General features: G+C 47.0%; 6 protein-coding genes across 6 annotated transcripts; 3 read left to right on the forward strand and 3 right to left on the reverse strand.

The window, feature by feature from the left end:
• Positions 1-127: 127 nt before the first annotated feature.
• On the forward strand, positions 128-562 carry PGRI_022900 (uncharacterized protein; the record flags this gene model as incomplete). Its single annotated transcript, XM_040790003.1, has 1 exon — positions 128-562. The coding sequence occupies one exon, from the start codon at positions 128-130 to the stop codon at positions 560-562; it is 435 nt and encodes a 144-aa protein (XP_040646956.1).
• A 4,083-nt stretch (positions 563-4,645) lies between these two features.
• Positions 4,646-5,633, forward strand: PGRI_022910 (Prolyl 4-hydroxylase, alpha subunit; the record flags this gene model as incomplete). Its single annotated transcript, XM_040790004.1, has 2 exons — positions 4,646-4,941; positions 5,048-5,633. The coding sequence occupies 2 exons, from the start codon at positions 4,646-4,648 to the stop codon at positions 5,631-5,633; spliced, it is 882 nt and encodes a 293-aa protein (XP_040646957.1).
• Positions 5,634-6,075: 442 nt separating this feature from the next.
• Positions 6,076-6,810, reverse strand: PGRI_022920 (EXPERA domain-containing protein; the record flags this gene model as incomplete). The annotated part of the gene is made up of 1 exon (XM_040790005.1): positions 6,076-6,810. The coding sequence occupies one exon, from the start codon at positions 6,808-6,810 to the stop codon at positions 6,076-6,078; it is 735 nt and encodes a 244-aa protein (XP_040646958.1).
• A 976-nt stretch (positions 6,811-7,786) lies between these two features.
• On the forward strand, positions 7,787-11,111 carry PGRI_022930 (uncharacterized protein; the record flags this gene model as incomplete). Its single annotated transcript, XM_040790006.1, has 5 exons — positions 7,787-8,211; positions 8,265-9,015; positions 9,070-9,282; positions 9,332-9,692; positions 9,754-11,111. 5 exons carry the CDS (start codon positions 7,787-7,789, stop codon positions 11,109-11,111), a joined length of 3,108 nt encoding a protein of 1,035 aa, XP_040646959.1.
• A 438-nt stretch (positions 11,112-11,549) lies between these two features.
• On the reverse strand, positions 11,550-13,672 carry PGRI_022940 (uncharacterized protein; the record flags this gene model as incomplete). The annotated part of the gene is made up of 5 exons (XM_040790007.1): positions 11,550-12,339; positions 12,397-12,624; positions 12,677-13,155; positions 13,208-13,417; positions 13,469-13,672. The coding sequence occupies 5 exons, from the start codon at positions 13,670-13,672 to the stop codon at positions 11,550-11,552; spliced, it is 1,911 nt and encodes a 636-aa protein (XP_040646960.1).
• Positions 13,673-14,267: 595 nt separating this feature from the next.
• On the reverse strand, positions 14,268-18,032 carry PGRI_022950 (uncharacterized protein; the record flags this gene model as incomplete). Its single annotated transcript, XM_040790008.1, has 1 exon — positions 14,268-18,032. The coding sequence occupies one exon, from the start codon at positions 18,030-18,032 to the stop codon at positions 14,268-14,270; it is 3,765 nt and encodes a 1,254-aa protein (XP_040646961.1).
• Between the last annotated feature and the right edge of the window lie 1,008 nt (positions 18,033-19,040).

Raw genomic sequence — 19,040 nt, forward strand, 5'->3', positions numbered from 1 at the left:
ACATCATATTTGTTCAAATCCATTTCAACCTTCTAAGCCGAAGACAATACCGCATTGTGAGGGCTCAAGCGTTGTTATATTTCACTTATGTGGAACATTAATAGGCTAATTGCACCTAGTATTCAATATGAGGTCCATTATCACTCAGGCAACCTTGGCCGTTTCATTGGCTGCACTAGCCAGTGGTTTGGTCATGAACCCCGAGGCTCGGGATGTTGAGGAGCCTGCAAAGCGCAACGTCGACGAGCCTGCTTACGTCTGGGCCTCTACCGGTAAGAAGCGCGATGTCGACGAGCCCGCCTATGTCTGGGCTTCTACCGGTAAGAAGCGTGACGTCGACGAGCCCGCCTACGTCTGGGCTTCCACCGGTAAAAAGCGCGAGGTTGACGAGCCTGCTTACGTCTGGGCTTCTACCGGTAAAAAGCGTGACGTCGACGAGCCCGCCTACGTCTGGGCTTCCACCGGTAAAAAGCGCGAGGTTGACGAGCCTGCTTACGTCTGGGCTTCTACCGGTAAGAAGCGTGAGGTTGAGGAGCCTGTCTATGTATCCGTCAAGGAATAAGGAAACCGAAGACTAAGGGCTACATGTCACTTAATCTAACGGGAAGAATGAATGAAGTAATGCATCAAGAGCCACATCACGAAATTTTGGGACAAGAGAGGAATTTAACGAGGGGATGCTTTGTTGAGTGGAGTGCTATTGTGGACCTACATTTTTCTATCTTTCTTATGGAATAAATTCAATCTCCAAGACTTTGGATTCTGCATGAAGTACCAGAATATCGTGTTAAGATCAGATAGAGTAGAATAACCAAAATACCATCCCGTCCCTTACATAGACGACATGGAATCTTGTCCGCTAGATGGGAAAAAGGCCTTGGATGATCTTATCTTTCAAAAGACGAGCAACCTTGGAAGGTCTGAGACACCCTAGATGGACGATAAATCAAGATAGGCTAATGAAGTTCTAATTTGGATTCTAAAATTGCATCAATCTGTGAAGCGAGCACGGCATCAGCAGGTGAATTAATTGTCAATAACAAATAGTCATTGCTAATCTCCAAGTAACTGTAAGTATGAGCTACCTCTGGGTCTAGGTATTATATATAAGGCTAGTGTGCAAAGCCATACATCATACAGAAATCATGCTAGTTCAAAAAGGGCAACTACTACCTATTTTATAGTGCATACACGGACCCTTTTTTTAATCTAAACTTAATGCACTATATATCTTAATTATCCAATCTGTACACACAAAGTACGTTAGACATTCTCCAAGATTTGTGATTTGTACACGTCAGTTACACAGTTTCACCAAAGTTGGACCTCCATAACCGCCTTTCCTATAAAGCAATAAATATGATATACTTCCTCTTGAGGTTACATCCAACATCGTAATAGTGGATAATATAATATTAAATATCTCTTTTTTAAAGAACATATCTGGTCAAGCATTTGCTGGGACGGTAGATATGACTGAAAAGAAATTTGCGGGGTACGTAGTAGATAATAAGGGAGAGAGAAATAATCGAATTCTGCTTCAATAATATGCTATAGGTCTCCCCGTCCCAGGGGGGGGTGCTCTATGTCTTACCACCTCCATAGTTCAGCCTTTATCTCACTCGATTATCCAAGTCATGCTGCCACGTCAGATTATATTTTCCTTCTTGTTCAATCTGAAATTGACGCAGTAGATCAAAATCAATACAGTCGTGCTCGACCCCCCAGCCAGTAACGGAAGTAGCATGCCCTAAGCGCAAGGAAGCATCAGATTAGTCCATAGCAAGGATACATGACAGAAAAAAGTCGGCTTACCTTTGCCAACTTTAATCGGGCTTGATCCCTCTATAATAAGATCACCTCCGCAGGAAATCGCTTGTCGGAGGTATTCGAAACAATGTAGAACATGTACATTCCATTTGACCGCATCATGCTCTGTATCGAGGTTGACACCATCGCGAGCCTGCCAGAACTGAAAGCGAACCATATTCTGTCAGAGTCAGACGGGGTACTTTGATAATATGATGCTGACCAAAAACTTACTAAACAATGAAGCTGGTGAAGGATCGAGATCACATAGAAATCATGTTGTGGAGGATCAGTGATATTGGGATGATCGAAAGGCGCGACAATACCCTCGGGCAGACCCCACCTATCAGGGTCCTCAATCCAAACGGCATCATGACCTACAAGTGATGATGATTAAACAAGCTGAAAAATTGAAGGGAGCGGTTCACCCATCTCACCAGCTACTAAGGCATCCCAGTGATGGTCGACCTCTTTTGAATTTCCAACGTATCTCTCGTCTGGTTCAAATACCCTTCTTACTGGCTTAAAAACGTCTTCTGGGATAGGGGTCAACATGGTGACCTGGAATTTGCCTTTAATTGTAGTAGCAATAGGAGATGATTTCCAATAGAGAGCTCCTGTCGTAGCCCACCCAATTGCAAGAATTGAGATCACAATGTATAGGAAAAGGTTCCAATGTCGATCTTCAGGCACCGGAGTTGATGTATCTTCTCGATCATTGTTTAATTCTTGATACTTCAAATTTGAATATCTTTTCAAAGGCCACATGTTGACAGTCCATGGAAGGAAGCAGAGTATCAGACGGTGAGCGGAACAAGAGCTGCAGATCCAAAGAGATATTTTCAAATTGTTCCGCTTTCCCATTGATAAGACACCAATATTTCAAATTGATAATAATAACGACATTTAACCTTGGAATTTTCTGGGCCGTGATATTCTACAATGTTTATTACGCCCTGCTGAAATAATATGGCAAAGATACCCAGCTAGACGAGGTATCTCCGAGGGCGGGGAAGCCAACAGGGAAGACGGAGAAGCCGACGGGGATAACACTCGGTGGCGTATTTTCAAAAGCTAGGAGATGCAGTCACTTTTTGGTGTTCATCTGACCAGAGGAAGTACAGAGTATCTAGGTAAAGATAGCCGATCCGCTTTGCTTAAGAGTATAATAACATTGTGTATACTGCAGAGTGAATTGCATCTGCATGTAGTCCATACATGATGAAACATCACCAAAGGATGCAAAGTTAAAATACGAAAGGATTTGTGCAAGGCAAATAGTGTAAATCCCATTTTCTGAGATAATAGACCAAAAATACATAGGAAAGTTTCCCTAAATTATGGATTTTTCCTTTAATCAATGGACATGCCCTACATGGGCCTCGTCGAAATCATTCCGATCGCCAGGTGTATGGGTAACTTTGCCACCCGTATACCCCGATCCATGCACTTTATCTGACCGATGCTCGTACGCCCAAGAAAAGATCTTATCGAAATCGCGGCACTGATGGGTAGCTCCCATGCCGTTGATTCCCACGCTGGTCAATGGCTCGAAAGTAGCGTCTGCATGGCACATGAGAGCTTGTCTAATATAGTCAAGACAGTGATCACGATGGAGTACGACTTCATCTGCATCCATATCTTTTACGGTTGAAGCGTGATAGGCGAATCGGAGGAAGTTCTGCATGAAAGATTAGAAATTTCCAAGCTGAATAGGAATCCCAACTATAAAATAATGGAAGCTCAGGTATCCATACTAAGCAATGTAGTTGATGAAAAACCGACACTCCGTAAACTAGTGCAGTATCTGGATTATTTGGGGCGGGCAAGGACTGAGGAAGGTTCTTTGCAGCTTCAATTGGAAGCTCCACGATACCATCACCCGCTAACAGGCAAATCAGCTATAATCTTATTTAGTTGTAAAAGGGCCTTTACTCACGGGGAGAAAGTCGTTTCCACATTTCATCTGTCTTGTTCGACGGTGGTCCGCCGAAATAAGTATGAGGCTGGAAAGTAACCCGGCTAGTATATTGCACTGTAATGTAGAAAGCTCTTGATCAGCTAACTTATTCCCACTATTTCTCCAGAGGGAAAATTTATGTTCTCACAGTCTGGCTCAAACATGGATCCCCACGAGTGCATATCGCAATGGCATTTCTCGAACTTCCCAGCAAATGTGCTGCTGGCCCACAAGCCTACACTAGTGAGGAATACGAGAGCATTAAGGGCAATTAGCCAATTTCGATAACTGCAAATCTGCCCTCTCCAGCCTGACTGGGAAGATGTTCTAGAGTGGTTCCTGTGTAGCCAAGGGTCGGCGCGAGGAAGTAGTGTTGAGTTCGAATCACTGCCATGTGACTCAAGAGGAAAGTCCTTGTCGGACTGAAAATCATCTTGGGCATTCATTGGAATTGAGGGGGGGGATGGTTGTCGCAAAAAGAGGATAGGGATAGGTATTAGGATCAAGGGCATAGCTTTTTCTAAATATATAGAATACACACTACCACAGACTGAAGTAGTGACCTGGCCAGTCCGAAAATGATAATAAATGACAATTAATAGGTACTAGATAAATAATAATACAAATGTACTATGTATCGTCAGGAATGATACATGTTATTATACTAGCTCGGTCTCCTGTATGTTTCAAAGTATGACTTTACAAGGTTACCAGATCTATACTTGTTCCAACATATATAAGCTCCCAATCTGGGTCTCTGTAAATCCTATATCCTTTTTCAAGTGTGGACTATGATACATTGCATTTATTTTCACCATGCCAATCAAACCCCAATCCGGCTCTCATTATTTCTCTCGGAGTACCATTGCATTTGGAATGATACTTCTGGGTCTGTGTGTTATCCAGTCAAAGCTCGGGTTCCTAGAAGGATGGATAGAGTCTACCACTAGTGTTCTGTCGAAGCTTCACGCCAATTCGCCATCGCTAGAGAACCGCGCTCATATCATACCTGAATCCACAGAGGCTGCCATATTTGACCAGATGAGGCAAGAGTATGAAGCACAATGTCCAGTGCAGAAACACCAGACGCGCATTTTCTCCACCGATCCTATGATAATCTATATTGAAGACTATCTATCCTACGAGGAGACTAAATACCTGCTCCATTTGGCGTGAGTAATGGCCCCTAGACATACCTATCAGTGGATATGACCACGAGAATAAGAGAGGGAGAAATAAAGAGAATCAGAGAACTCGTAACCAACTGATATTTCATAGTGATCCTCTGTTTATACAGTCACCTGTGTCCAAAGGGTATCGCCTCGACGAGTATGATCTCAGTATTCGGTCCTCGAAGTCGGCAGTTCTCCCTAGCGATCCCGTGGTGGCATGTATTGAACAGCGCACAATGGACTTCCAAGGCTACCAGTCACTGAATCGCCTCGAGGATCTTCAGGTTGTCAAGTACGGGATCAGCGACCAGTTTCGACCTCATTTTGATTGGTTCGCGGGGATGGAAAACCCTCGGGTATCGACCATATTTGCCTATCTTGAATGCGACGATTGCGTCGGTGGCTCCACCCAATTTCCTTACTACCGCGGCTCTTTCCCTGCCAGTTGGTGTAAGTTTATAGACTGCGAGGATAACGAAGATAACCGCGCAGCTGGTGGCACTGGCTTCAAGCCAATCCAAGGCAATGCAGTGTTCTGGCGGAATCTATACGAAAATGGCACGGGCCATCCAGGGGTCTGGCATGCGGGTATGCCGGTACACAAGGGCAGGAAGTCCGGATTGAATATATTTACGCGTAAGGAGACGGCATATTCCGAAAATACTGATGCAGTTGAGAATAGCGATGCTTAGAGAGTTGATAGGTGACACTCCTCAAACAATGAATGAACCAGTAGTGCCCTGAAAATGGTCAACCCAGTGCTTGCGTAAAATCTTAAAGACCTCAGGAGAAGGCTGTAGAGATACTTATGGTTAGGACAGTATGGTTAGAACACCGAAACTTATATATAGTCTGTCTTCAACTTCATATTCCATCGAGATAATATTAGGCAGGGGAGGTTTTTATACGGAAGCCTCACGAAGTCAAAACATGAGACAGGCAATGGGAATTATAATGCAATCTATTCTATGACAATCCTTTGACAGACGTGGCGACATTTTGCCAGCATTATTTTGTACTTGATGGATATCAACCAATCAAGATTTCCGGGAAAAAAAAAAGAAAGAAAGAAAGAAAGACCTTCAAGCACAAGTTCATCCGAGCATTCCAATTTCATCCGCGCTCAGACCGAGCTCACTGAGTCTTCCTCTCATTCTGAGCCTCCGCTACCACAAAGGCATTGCGTAGCTCTTTCGCCGCCTCCCACAACACCCACAGAGGGATAAAGACCCAGAGGGTATTGAAGAAGAACAAGTATAGCCAAAGGTAAACCGGATCCTCAGTAGCCAGCTGCGAGCTTCCCGTCAGCCACTCCGGTGCAAAGGTCATGAATCCACCATACAACTCGGCTGTAGCAAGCATAGCTGAAACCAGCCACAGCGTCGCCTTGACCCCACCACGGGACTTGGCACTGATCTTCTCATTCGACGACCGGCACAGCAGATAGCAGATGTATATCGCAGCTGGACCCCCGAGGAATACAGTCAATAACTCCAGCGAAACGACAGTCAAATCAGCGCCAGCCCAGCGGCGATCAGCCTTTGCGTATTCCTGCCACAAACGCGAGCTAGGTCTAGTCCCGTAGACAGGACCATATATACGGGTTGGGTCGTTGAGGAAGAAGGGCCCCACATTATGATTGTCGGCGACAGTGATGTAGCTGAAGAAGCATTCATAGAGCCAGGAACCCTCAATGAAGAGGTGAGTAAGGGCATCATACGCGTGCCAGAAGAAGAGGATGCGATCACGTGTCCTATGTGCTGGCACAAGATTCCTGCTCAGAAAGTAGGCGATTGGCATCATAGAAAGTGAGAACACGAGACACAGGACTGTCGGCGCGTCGAGTGTGAAGGACGCGGTTGACTCCATGGTGGATTTAATTAGTTGGAGATCGCGCAGATATATGATAGTTAATCTTGAAGATGTCTAAAATTAACAATATCAGGTGTGTTTCATGCTTTGTGAAATGAATTGAGGAAGTCTGAGAATCAAAATAAAAATTAGGGGCTGAAGGCGATCAAAAGTTGACGCCTCAGGCAGAAGTGGGTCGCGACTTACAATTTTCTAAAGAGTAGAAGAGTAGAACATGTAGTCCTATAGTCATATCTATATCTATAATTTGAGAGTTCGTTTGTATCACTTGAAATCAGTGTAACACCCTTGCACCCTTGCATCTCACCGCATATTGCAATGTTCAACTTCACTTGAGCTCTGGAAAATCCGGGGAATAAGTGGTCAGTTTCTACGCGGTCAACTTCACGTCCAACCCAAGATGGAAAACGTCAATCTAGGAGAACAAAATCTTGTTCTCTGGTCTCACAATTATTTTATAGCTCCCGCCCAGCTTGTAATCAGCCGACGCCACTTTCCCAAACTTCTTTGTTTGTCTGCAGCATACACACCTAGTGACGCGTTATCAAAGAAACATGCGTTTGGGAAAGGCCGCTTGCATTCTCCACCCATACCCATTCATACCATTGATACAGCCTCTCAGTGCAATACCGTGTGAATGGCTAGCCGACTTGGGAAAAAAATTACCTATGGTTGGGTGCACTCATGAAATAGTGGAATCGGCCCTGATCCCCGTATTGGCTCGGAACCCTTGGCGAATTATCCCTTGAGGCCGTCTCTTTCACGGCTATTACTGTGATGGTTAAGCGGTATTAGGCTTGTCTCTCGGTAACACTTTGTTATATTCTACTTCCAACCTCAGCTCGGACCCGTTAGAGGCATTCTATCTACCTGGAGCTGTGGACCATGACTGTGGGGAAGACTCCTCTCGCAGCTTCTTGCCCGTGCTCCTTCAAACAATCCAGCTCATTGGCAGTACATTTCGTCGCCAAAAATGTCTTCAAATCTCGGGGTTTTCGATATCCCCGCCCTGGCCAAGGTGGCATGGGACGTATACAAGCAATGCAATCTCCTCGCGAAGGGTGCTCCCGAAGGATTCCAAAAGCTGATGACTGAGCTGGGCTCGTTACAAGGCACTTTACGTACCTTCGGCGACAAGGTGAGCTCTAACGCATCCTTCTTTGAGGAGATGGATGAGGATCGCAAACAGACGTTGGAACGGTCCCTCGGTACTTGTCTCGCGACCCTACAGCGATTGAAAGAACTCCTTGCCCCGTTCAAAGGCTTCGAAAATAGCGACGGAAAAGGCCTCTGGAAAAAGATCAAATGGGTGGCACAAAGAACTCAGATTGAAGATCTAAGATCTAAGATTATGATTCACACCTGCAATCTCAGCCTGTGTGTAAGCAGTATAGGGAAGTGAGTGTACTTTTCCTGTCCGAAATTCAAGGTTTATAGTCTAATTGGTTTAGTGACTCTCTTGCTCGGATAGAGAAAACAATGGTTCTGGCAATGGAAGAGGATAAACAGATTGTTCTCAGCACAGCGGCATCACCTGTTCGGGATACAGACTCCGTTGTCTCGCCGATGACCCCGAGCCCGGGCTTGGTTGAGCTACCTGCTAACAACGAAGAAGAGTGCGAAATCGATATAATCGAGGAAGTCCGCGTCAGAATGTCGGAGTTGGCTAATAACAGAAGCTCCGCGGGGAGCAGCAAGGTCAGACATACATCCACATCCTCCGAATCGGCAATAACTGGGTCCGATGATTCACTCTTTGATGGTAACTCGCCGACTTCTTGGTTATCCTTGAATACATCACCTCTCCTACCTCATCCAGGCCGAATACATCATACGCGAATGCGCAGTGAGCAGCTTCTCTTTGGCGGCTCTATTGACGGTCGGACACTTGGTGATGGAATATGGGCGAACGACCCCGACCTGACGGAGAAGCAAGTTGTGCATCACACCAGAGCCTATTCTGATGCTGGTCATGGCCATCCTCACGTTACCGAGGCCGTGACGTCCGCCATGCAACATCTTCGTGATGTTCGGCACCAGGAGCATATCTCAAGACCAATACGCTTTGAGCCGCAGAACCAACTACATAAGCCAACTGCAGAAATGTTAAAAATACTCGAGGCGTCGGTGAATGATGGGTTGCAGATCACGAGGCTAATCACAAGAGATTGGCTCCGCATGGCGACTTGGTGGTTGTTGAAAGTGAGCTCTCGATGTAAAACAACAGGAGACAATATCTACTAACTACTTGTCCAGGCACGCGCGACTTTGGCAAATTGTAGCAGACACAACTATGTCAGTGCCCGTGGCAGTATGAGTCCCTCCACGGAGTCAAGGTCAACTAGTCACCAAGCTTATCTTGACCTCCTCAAGGCTTCATATATCCTATACGATATCGTTCTGGAAGAAGAGATCTCCTCTTCTCTTTTGGTTGATGAGGATCGCAAGTCGATTGTCGAGCTTTCTGAAGTCAGTGTCTTCGTATCGTTTCCTAGAACCTGTGACTAATCCAATACAGGGCATCAACGAAGAGCTTTCCCAATATACTTCTATCGACATTCCCGAATCGTCAACTCTGCAAACCCAAAGTCTTGCCATTTGGGAGCCCATGCAGCCGGAGGAAACATGGGATGGGGGCATTGATCTAGATCTTGGCTTGGATAATTTACGCTGGATCGCCGTCGATCTAGAGGATGCAGGTAACGAACAGGAAAAGGTCCTCTACCGCACCTTTGTCAATGCCGGCATCGGTGGCAAAAAGTATCGCATGCGCACCAAGGGTGCCCCCTACATGCTCCTGCTGGCAACACGAGAAGGTGAAAGCGAACCCAAGATTGTTCTTTGCAATCAAAGTGGCACTCTGTGCCTAGAACGAAATTGTAAGTGATGATTCTCATATTACCCTCTCATGGAGTTGACCGATGATGCTAGTCACACTAGATGATCTACCGCCCCTTGTCCAGTTATCAAATGCAGCTTTGACTGGCTTCCCTGGTGCCCGGGTCTCAGAACCGGTACCATTTAAATTTGATGATATGAGCGTTTCGATATCATTTCAGTTTGACGGGGATCTCGCACAATTCATCAATATTCCGAAAGCTTACTTCGATGCTGTATGGCAGAGAGAACCAGTTGATTCAACCGAATTTACTGAGAGCGTTCTTTTCAAGACCTCGGTTGATATGTTTGAGCAGTTGAACACGCCGACCATGAAATCAATGAACCCGCCTGTCGCGGTGAAATCCTGCGAGGTGCGCATTCTGGAACGGTCTTTTGGAGAAGCCTGGCGGTCTATCCGACGCATGGTGATCACTTCCTCTGCTGCTGAGAAATCCCCGGGAACTATGGAACTTTTCATGCCTCTCAGTGTTGTTCAGATCAACCGAGGACGTACGTCCCGCCAGGTGCTCTTGCAGTGGTCTGACACATGCCAGGCGCGCTCTGACAAGACTGACGGCAACTATAACACCTTGCACTCCTACGTGTACGATGGCACTGCCCCAAATATCGGCGTCGGTCTACAATTTGGCATGCATCAAGAGGCGGAAGAGTTTGAACAAGCCGTACTAGAAATGAGCCTCCGTCCTGAGTTTTCCTGGTCACAGCCCAGTAGCTCCGGTCTCATTTACAATGTAGTTGATGCTGGCACTGAGCACAAGCAATACAAAGCCGTGCTAGTATACCGCACTCGTGCATCATGGCGATATTCAGAACTGTACTATATTTATCGTGACGCCGACTACTCATACGACCACTCCTCATTCAGCATCCATTTCCCCCGCATATACTACACAGACTACATCTCAACTCATGTTGACCAGCTCTACCATCCAGAAAGCCCTGTCACATTTTCCCATTGCGACAAGAAGGCTACCCAGACTACCATCGAGTTCGAGAATGACCTCGAAGCGCGCTCATTCCTCAGCTCCCTATCTCCTCTATACGATCTCCTCTACTCCCGGCGTATCCACTCGCTGTCAACGAAAGGCAATTCCCTGTTTGGGCTCCAAATTTCCGGTAAGGGCAGCGCCGATATCCAACTATGGCGTCGGGGAACAACGTTCCAACTTGCCACACGGTGGGATGACTCCGTGCCGGACAAGTGGCTTACCATGGCTGTTCCGTCAGAGTTCATCGATTGCTCAAAAGAGAATAGTCGCGTCACCCTTCCACGTCTTCCGTACTTGCGTGGTACGACACTTGATATGATGAATGTTATGGCTCGATGCCCTAAGAACTCTAGTTCCAAAAACAGAGAGGGTGCTATGTCAATTTCTTTTCGAACAAGTAAAGGTTAGTCGAACTTTTCCCTTTTGTCTTTCTATTCTGCTAATCTTTATCGGAATGGATCATAGACCGAGACGAGTTTCTGGCTGTATTACAAGGGCAGCAGTTGCCGAAGTTCCTATAGAAGTCTCTTTCTCGTCCACTCAGATAGAAATGAACAACCTTTTCAGAATCCCACTCCTCTCCGAAGGACAGTAGTTATCTTTTCTAACAGCACTCCGCAATGAGCGAGACTGCGGCTTGACGCTCAGCTATATCTCTGGAAGTGATTTAAGCTAGTGACATTCATATTTGACACACCAGTACTCTAGTCGGTGTCTGGCCGAGGTTCCAGGCCATGCGCCCATAGAGCTGTAACCATACATAATGCTTATTTTCCAGGACTATAGACGCTGGTAGTAGACTGTAAATATACCAGATGCAATCTCATAGAGCTAGATACCCGGATATCAACGACTTTCCCAGAACTGCGCATCAATCGCAACCAACCGATTGAACAGTTGATTCCTTGATCGCATACCAGTGAGATGGTAAGACTGGCCCGGCTCATCACCGGTGACAACCAAACCATCCGCAGCCTCCTTACTTCCAGCTGTTAATTCAACAATCAATTTCCCCTTCCATCCTAATCCCTCGGTCTTCTTCAACTCCTTGATTTCAGTGACAGGAATCTGGAACAGAATAGAACCCTTCTTCCTACTTTCGATGCGTAAATCATCCAGCCCAGCAGATGCATATGTAGTGAAATACAAGATGGGAGGCTCCTTCGACGAGTCAATGACTGCCGCACCTCTCTTGCGTTCATACTTTGCATCAAACTTCAAAGGCCCAAACTGCGTTGCGGCAGCAGCAAAGTTTCCGCTTTGAAGCATTCCAATCAGATTCTTCGTATGTGCTGATCCTGCAATGGCCATGGCTCGGTCAAAGGCGATATGGCCCTTGATTGCCGTGGCAATTGTGCGGCGGAAAAACTTGAAAAGCTTGAACACAAATCTCTTCTTCGGTACCTTTGTTTCCGGGAGCGATGTGGTAGAGCTCGACGACTGGAGGCTCACAGATGATCCCTGCGTAGTGAGGTCTGTAGAGCTGGGTGTCTGTGACTTTTTGCGGCGAATGGGCCATACCGGCTCGTCGTCATCAGGGGATGGAGCGGGTGGTAGTGGAGAAGAATTGATCTCGCCAATTCGAAGCAGGGTCAAAGTGAGCTGCGCGTTTGTAGGAACGCCAGCCAAAAGTGTCCTGCAGCTCGAGTCAGCAACACGAAAAAGGCTATAGAAAAAGGATTGCTATCCATACTTTTGCAAATCGAGATGATCTTTCCAGTTTGGTACTTTATTGTTCAGTAGGTCAAGGGTGTAGGTGAATATTGGGTCCCCAAAGAAGCCCAGTCCAAGCGCAAAGCCAACGAGCTTGATGATCCAATAACTAGATGTGAAGGGTACAATAACAGACACCAGGGTAAAGATACTCGCAAGGCGAAGTCTAGACGTAACCAAAAAGAACGGAGGTGTTGGAGAAAGGATACTGTTATATCGTCAATATCGCCTATTCATATATCCTTTTGGAATGGACTCACTTGGCGAATTTCTCATAGATATCAGTAATATCGCTCAGAATACGCATAACTTTATCGGTCGCATTGGCTACCTTCTTTTTCATGGGCTTCTTGGTTTTGTCTTCAGAGGAATCGCCTGTCGGGGTTCCGGCTGCAGTCTCGACGGCTTCTGGGCTCTCAATAAGCGCAGGCTTGTCAGTGTCCTCTGTAACTGCTTGCCCATATTTAGCCGCTGCACTCTCCATAGCAACGTTGGCGAAACTGTCGACTAGATTTTTGGCTTCTCGTTCAGCGGCTTCACCCTTATGGTTTTCTGGGGCGCCCGTGAGACTATCCTCAGATTGAACTTGTCCGTCTGCCGAGGTCTTTCTATTTGAGTATTCTGTCTTTGCCAAGCCAGGGAATAATAATAGTCGAACAGACGGAACCATTATCAGGGCAACAACAAGACCCAGGATGGTTGGAACTAAGAGATCCACGGCCCAAGCAACAAAATAACCCTATAAATTATCAATATCTTATCAAAGGCATGACTTTTTGTAATCCACATACCGCACAGAATATTGTTGTTCTCGCTGGTTCCTTCCATGATCGCAGGCGCGTGATATGGCGGAAAAGCTCGGTCACTCCGACAACCACGGAGGTATAAAACCTCTCAAGCGTTATGCGCAGCTTTTCGGGTGGAAATTGCTCATTTTCTGTCCGATTGAGATCCAAGTTCAGAGCAGCGGTATCATGAACCGCTTTCACATGGTATATTTGCTAGTTCACATATCAGCAGTTATTCTCAGCACAGGTGGAGACCACACTAACCTTGTCAAATCGCCGGATCAGCATCCATAAATCTTCATTGGACAGGCCCTGAGCAAGAGTCTCTTCTACTTTCCGTGACGATGCCTTCCATTGAGTGGTGGGTGGCCTCGGGCTCAGTGACTCGAGGGGGCCAACCTCCTCTGTCTGGGTGAGATCATAGCTCTCATCTTCCAAGTGTCCAGGCATTTGCGATCCATGGCTCATCTTCAATAGTTATTGAGCAAAGGGGAAAGAGAATTGCTTACTTGACCCGTGGACGTCCGGACTAGCGCGAAACCCCGTGTTGATAAAGTGTGGGGTTTGACGTCATATCTTATCGGAGCTTGGACCACTTCCAGGGACCAACCTTAGGTAGATTGGATCTAGCCTTTGCTTAAGATATCTCTTCTTAGATGCCTAGTTGTCTTCACGGGTGTCTTGCGCGTCTTTTTATATATATTTTAAGGCTATTTCGCTTCTTCATGTTGTAGCTAGGAATATGAGAAATATCGCCGCAAGACATGTTGATAAAGAAGTATTAACTGGGGACATAGAGCAGGAGCTCTCTCCCAGATGGGACCGTTGAGCGACTATTTATAAGTATGACTACGCATGTGGTAGCCCTTCTTGTAGTTATTCACGTCCTCTATATATGTTGAAGCGGACAAAAAAAAAACTCCCAAATGCACTGTGGGGTGTCTTAAAAGGATACCCAAAAGGAATAACAAGTTTTCTCATTAAGTATAGAATGTGAATAATGTACGCCGTTCCTGTGCCACATCTCGTTGGAGAACTTGCCCTTGCCAACACATCCAAATCGTCATTCCGCGCGCAAATGATCTGTGCGCAAAATCTCCATGAACTCCACGAAGTTCTTCTCCGCTGCAATCGCCCAAGGTGTCTGCCCATGCACATTGGTCTGCTGCACCAACTCCGGTGCTTTGTCTACAAACAATGATAATGTCCGTTGAGTCTCAATCGACGCAAAGTGATCGTCAGAGCAATCAAGGTCGGCCAGATAATGCAACACATTGTTGCCTTCGTAATCGACTGCCCTCAAATCGGCTCCCCGTTCATACAGGGCCATTGCACGCGTGGGGTCACCCTCCTTCCAGGGCGCCAGTGCAATTTCTCCACCTCGGAGCGGGTATGCCGAACACAAGCAGGCATACGAGTGGGTTCCAGTTGTACTGCTGGCTGCTGCCAATAGTAGCGTTTTTCCTGTAGGGTCCCGTCGTTCGAGGTCAAGGTTGGGCATATCTAGCCAAGGCTGGACGATTCCTCCGCTCGCAAAAATCTCGTGTAGAACGACTTGGGTATCGCTGCAAGGCAGGAAGTAATCTGCACCGCGTTCTAGGAGGAATTCAATCATCCTACAGGCGTGCTCGCGGCAGTTGGCTTCGTTGAATGGTAGCATTGAGATGTAGAAAAGAGGGCTCAGGGTGGCCCCGCGGATTTCCGGAACCTTTCTAACACGGTGGGTGTGCCAATGAGGCTGCGCATCAGATAACACCGTCTTATTGCAGTCCAAGTCCATTCCTAAGAGAGCGGAGACAACGTCTTTGTTGAAACTAGACAATGCAGCGAAGAGTTCCATGGGGTGATCCTGAGATGGATATGCTCCGTGTTCAATCAATAATTGGAACAGCTGGGTGTCATGCGCCGACATAGCCAACGGGGTATAGCCACACGTCGCAGTGAGGTTAGGATCGGCGCCGCCCTCCAGCAATATTCTGGTGATTTCGAGCTGGCGATAGCCCCCCAGCTCTCCTCGTGAAACTGCATAGCATAAAGGCGTCTTTCCCTGGTCATTCTGGGCGTTGGGATCGGCCCCGTGTTCCAAGAGGTACCGGATGGCCCCTCCATACCACCAGTGCGTGCCATGGGCTAGTTGGTGAAGGATGGTGTCTCCCGGCTTGTAATGCCGCTCCAGTGTCATCTTTGTTCGGCAGATCACCCTAGGCTTATCTGCCATATCTGCTTGAAATTTGATCTTCACATCCGCGTTGAATTTCTCGACCATGACCCGAATAACGTCCAGATTGGGAAGGTCTCGCTGAGCAGCCATCAGAAGATGCGGAGTCAGTTTTTTACCCCAAATATTTGTATCGCCGCCATTGATCCATTTGCCGGACATCGTATCGCCAATCCGGCCAAAGAGCTCCGAAAATCCCCACCTTGCAAGCGACGCCATGATCGCTGGCATAGAGAATTTAGTATCGATAACAGATGCGTTCGATTCTAGAGCTTGTACGACCTCCTCGTGGTGGCCGAGCAAGACCATTGGGAGCACATTACGTTCAGAAACATACTCCTTGAATTGCTTCCGGAGCAGGTCTGGGAGGTGTTGAGAGCGCAGCAGAGTGTATTCCGTTTTGGTATGGCGGTTATTTTCCATCGGAAAACTCATTTCTCGGGACAACCTGTCCAATTCCACGGCCATTTCCTCATTTCCCTCCTCAACTGCATAGTACATGGGACCAGCACCAGACTTCTTTTCATATGCCAAAGCCCCATGAGATGCCAAAGCTCGTATGATTTGTCCAATTCCGGTTGTCGAACTTTCAGATGTGATTTCTCCTTCCCACCCCAAACCTTTCCCGTTGCGGTGCTTCGTTTCCATATTTGATGTAGGCTGTGTCGGTCGATTATTATCTTTTACCAAAACGCCTCCTGCGGAGCGCGTGTTCATTACGTTTTCTTGGTCGTCACTTCCCTGCCAAAGCTGGTCTTCCGCGATGGACTCGGCGCATGCGTCTAGAGGGGTACGGTTGTGCTTGTCCTCGATGTTGACATCTGCTCCGTATTCGAGGAGAAGATTCACTGTCTCCAATCTTCCAGAGCGGCAGGCCACATGCAACGGTGTTCTCCCATCTTCTGATTGTGCATTGAGCATCAAAACCAGGTTCTTAGAGTCGCAATGGTCCAAAATCAGCCCAACAGAGTTACTTTGGCGTGCAGTTGACGCAATGTGCAACAGATTACGTCCATCCTTTGTTGAACTTGTGATATCAGCCCCGCGAGCGAGTAATTTGCCGACCAGGTGTTCAGAAACCGTAGTCGCAAGGTGGATCGGTCGTATTCCCTGGTGATCACTCATGTTTAAAGCGACGCCAAGACCTGCATCTAGGAGTAAGTCGATAGCACACTTGCCTCCCTGTGCGGTTGCCGCAAACAAATTGTCTGAAGACTGGCTGCATAGCATGTGCAGAGGCGTCCGACCTCGGAAATTGGGCGTGGTCGAGGAGACCCCCATTTTGATAAGTTGAATCATGGCCAAAAGAGCCGTATCTTGGTCAATTGTAGCAAAATTGGCTGCGAGATGATGCAGCAATGTGTCTCCTTCGTAATTCGACATTTTTGGATCTGCTCCAAGGGACAGGAGAAATTCTAAGTGCTCCGATCGAAAATGATACGGTTTGATTAAATAAGATAGTACGCCGTTACCTTTATAATCCTGTGCGTTGATATTGGCTCCGCGACTAATGAGGTAGGGAAGAAGTTCGCGGCGATTACACCCCTGCGTGCCGTACATGGTCTTGGTGAGAAGCGTGCATCCGTCATAGTTTCTAGCCTCAAGATCTGCACCGGCTGCGCAAAGGATGTCCAATGTATCCTGGACATCTTCTTCGGGTCCCTCTACCTTGTGAATAGGCTGTTCCCCCTTGTGGTTCCTCTGATTGGGGTCAATTCCAAGCTTCAGCAGTTCCACTATAGTGTTGCTCCCGCGACGATGCTTCGCAGTGGCGATATGAAGAAGTGTGTCGCCATTACCGTCAGTGATCGACCAATCCGACACAAATGGCTGGAACAGTGAGAGATCACCAAGTTGCCATTTAGAAGCGTAGGCATGCAACGGGGTATGACCATCTGCATCTCGAACAATATCCAGGTGGGCTCCCTTTGCCATCAATCCCTTGAACCATTCTGGGTGGTCCAAGGGATGGTGGAAAAAATGCATAGCTGTCCCCCCTCGGTCCTCTGCGATGTTCGGGTCCGCGCCATGTTCCAGGAGAAACGGAACCAACGCGATCTCCTTGTGGACGGAAAGCAGCAGTGCGGTATTTCCGTGGGTATCCTGTGCGTTGATGTCGCACCCAGCATCCAGCAGCATCTGCATCAGCTCTTCGTAGCGGGGCAGGTTTTCCAGCTTTTGGTAGGGATACAGACTGTCCACCACTCCGTGGAGGGGCGTAAAGGCTGGGAGCTTGGCTCGTGGCCGCTTATTCTTCGATCTGATCGTGACATCGGCCCCATGCTGGAGCAGGAGTCTGACTATTTCCAACTGAACCTTTTTTGCGGCCAGGAATAAAAGCGTGTCCCCATCAACGGCCGCGTTGACATCACACCGCCCGGTCTCAAGCAGAGCCTGTGTGCTGGTTATTTTACCACATTGGCAAGATCGACATAGAGCCGCAGTCAGATCGAGAGGGTCCGCAGTGGCAGCCAATTGGCACACCTGGTCCACATCTTCCGCATCAACTGCCGCGTGGAGTAGAGAAAGAGGCTCTTCCTGTTTGGGGGACCCATCACTCCCCTCAAACAATCCAGACATTCTACTACGAAGATTAACCAAAAGGTCCATGGTGTTTTGGCAAATTGCTGGACTAGGAGTCTGAAGCGGTAGAGGTGGTCTCATGAAATAAATATCACACGCTTAGCACGATTAGCCTCATCTAGGCTCCCGTGGCAAAATCAGCCCCTTTAGTCTCTCTTACATCGCGCAATCCTGCCTAGATGTTGTGGGAATAAATACAGGGTATTTATCACTCGATCACACAAAAGGAATGAATATCACGTTTAAAAATGCAAAAAAATGCGTTTATTCAAAAATTACAGGGTTCACTAGAAGGTGGTGGTACTCCCGTCTGAATACAAAATATATATCCAATATCAATATATAACTTCCGCTAATTAGATTTCATATCCTAAACTAAAACTCTAGATAGAAAAGGTAGTAATATAGTAATCACAGAGGCCAATTTATTAGATACAGTCGTGCCGATGGGCTTTAGGCCCCCAATAATGGGTTGGGTTGGGCTTTAGACGCCGGGTCCGTACTCCGTGTCTATCTAGAGTCAGAGGATCAGTAATAACAAGGGAAATAAAATACCGCGGCCTCTTTAATTTACTGTTTGAAATTTGTATTCATTTTGTAGCTATCTATTTATGTAACCAGTTGGCCTCTATGGCGGAATTAGATAGCGTATATGACTTGCAACTTGCATACCTTGGAAGTTCCCCGATTATGGATTTAGCTAGTTCATTTAGTTAAAACCACTTTCATTAACAAAAGCCGCTGTGGCGCAATCGGCAGCGCATACGACTTCTAAATCCTCACGGATGCCTAAATCGTAAGGCTGCAGGTTCGACCCCTGCCAGTGGCTTCTCTTTTTTTTTCCCCTGCCAAATTAGCAGAGCTGTTATAAAAGCTTTTAAAGTCTGATAAAACACCATAGGTTGCACTACTATTACTAAGAGAATAATTAAGGGAGCGATAAAAGTATTCGAATGCCTCTCTAGTAGTATTCCGCACGACCCAGTAAAACCCAGAGCGAGTTACAAACTATACAAACATGCTTAATTTGTATTT

Source organism: Penicillium griseofulvum (genome assembly GCF_001561935.1).
Source record: "Penicillium griseofulvum strain PG3 chromosome Unknown contig_80, whole genome shotgun sequence".
Lineage (NCBI taxonomy): Eukaryota > Fungi > Ascomycota > Eurotiomycetes > Eurotiales > Aspergillaceae > Penicillium > Penicillium griseofulvum.